The following is a 1,341-nucleotide window of genomic DNA, read 5'->3' as shown; positions in this document are numbered from 1 at the left end:
TCTTTACAAAAATTAGAGAATTAAAAAATGACAAACAATTTAACCCATTTAGATGCAAACGGCGATATCTCAATGGTCGATGTATCCGCCAAACCCCCTACCCATCGCACCGCCACCGCCACAGGTAAAGTGATTTTCCCAACCGACATCTACCACGCCATCAAAACCGCAGACGGTATGACCAAAAAAGGCTCAATCACCCAAACTGCCCATATCGCAGGGGTCATGGCAAGCAAACGCACCCATGAACTCATTCCACTTTGCCACCAACTACCGCTAGACGGTGTCAAAATCAGCTTTGACTATGAGGACGACAATTTTGCCATTAACGTCACCGCCACTGCCAAAGTCACCCACAAAACAGGGGTCGAAATGGAAGCCTTGACCGCCGTGTCAGTCGCTTGCCTAACCATTTATGACATGACCAAAGCCTTATCGCACGACATTATTATCAGTGATATCAAATTGTTAAACAAAACAGGGGGCAAGTCTGATTATGTCAACAACTAAACATTTAGAGATTTTATACTTTGCTAGTCTTGCCGAAAGTGCAGGCAAAGACGAAGATCGCATAACCTTTGACGGTGACAGCTTGACCGAGTTGTACCAATTTTTGACCGATAAATATCAGTTTAAATTACCCCAACAAAAGATTGCGGTTGCAATCAATCACGAAATCACCAATTGGAACGCACCCATTCAAGACGGTGATGTGGTCGCCTTTATTCCGCCTGTGGCTGGGGGTTAGCATGACTTCATTACACCAAGGCTCATCCAAAATTCTTCTAAACGAAGACGAAGCCTACCAAACTGCTATTAATCAAGGCTTTGCGTTACTTGATAAGCCAATAGATGACAGACGGCTGAAACAAGCTTTGCTCAATGGCAACTGTGGGGCATTAGCAACTTTCGAAGGTTGGGTACGCAATCATAACAACGCTCGACCCGTCACCAAGCTGACTTATTACGGTTATGAAAAACTCGCTATCAATCAAGGCAAAAAACTCATCGAACAGGCCAAAACCCAATTTGACATCGAAGACGCCGTGGCGATTCATCGTATTGGTGACTTGGCTATTGGTGACATGGCAGTGTGGATTGGGGTGACGGCTCATCACCGTTATCCTGCATTTGATGCGTGTCGTTGGTTACTTGATGCGATTAAAGCCGACATTCCTGTGTGGAAGCAAGAGTTTTATGGAGATAGTAGTGAGAGTTTGTGGCTATCGAATAATGGCTAAAAATTTTTAACAAGCATGGTTAAAATATAATGCAATCGATTGTTTTAGCGGTTTTATTTTTCTTATCGGCACTCTTGTATTCATCGGTTGGTCATGGCGG

At 44.0% G+C, this 1,341-nt stretch overlaps 2 protein-coding genes across 2 annotated transcripts; both read left to right on the top strand.

The window, feature by feature from the left end:
• Window positions 1-27: 27 nt before the first annotated feature.
• Window positions 28-510, top strand: LOC109279693 (cyclic pyranopterin monophosphate synthase accessory protein-like). Its single transcript, XM_019474028.1, has one exon. The coding sequence runs from the start codon at window positions 28-30 to the stop codon at window positions 508-510; it is 483 nt and encodes a 160-aa protein (XP_019329573.1).
• Window positions 511-710: 200 nt separating this feature from the next.
• LOC103905155 (uncharacterized protein slr0903-like) lies at window positions 711-1,241 on the top strand. The gene has a single exon (XM_009286736.1). It carries the CDS (start codon window positions 711-713, stop codon window positions 1,239-1,241), a length of 531 nt encoding a protein of 176 aa, XP_009285011.1.
• The last annotated feature ends 100 nt before the right edge of the window (window positions 1,242-1,341 follow it).

The sequence above is a fragment of the Aptenodytes forsteri genome, unplaced genomic scaffold, assembly GCF_000699145.1.
Source record: "Aptenodytes forsteri isolate BGI_AS27 unplaced genomic scaffold, ASM69914v1 Scaffold1465, whole genome shotgun sequence".
Lineage (NCBI taxonomy): Eukaryota > Metazoa > Chordata > Aves > Sphenisciformes > Spheniscidae > Aptenodytes > Aptenodytes forsteri.
Note: the sequence above shows the minus strand (reverse complement) of the source record. Positions and strands in the feature narration are given on the sequence as shown.

Bases quoted from the DNA above. Each gene is read 5' to 3' on its own strand.
- LOC109279693 (XM_019474028.1), top strand. From the start codon at position 28: ATGACAAACAATTTAACCCATTTAGATGCAAACGGCGATATCTCAATG.
- LOC103905155 (XM_009286736.1), top strand. From the start codon at position 711: ATGTGGTCGCCTTTATTCCGCCTGTGGCTGGGGGTTAGCATGACTTCA.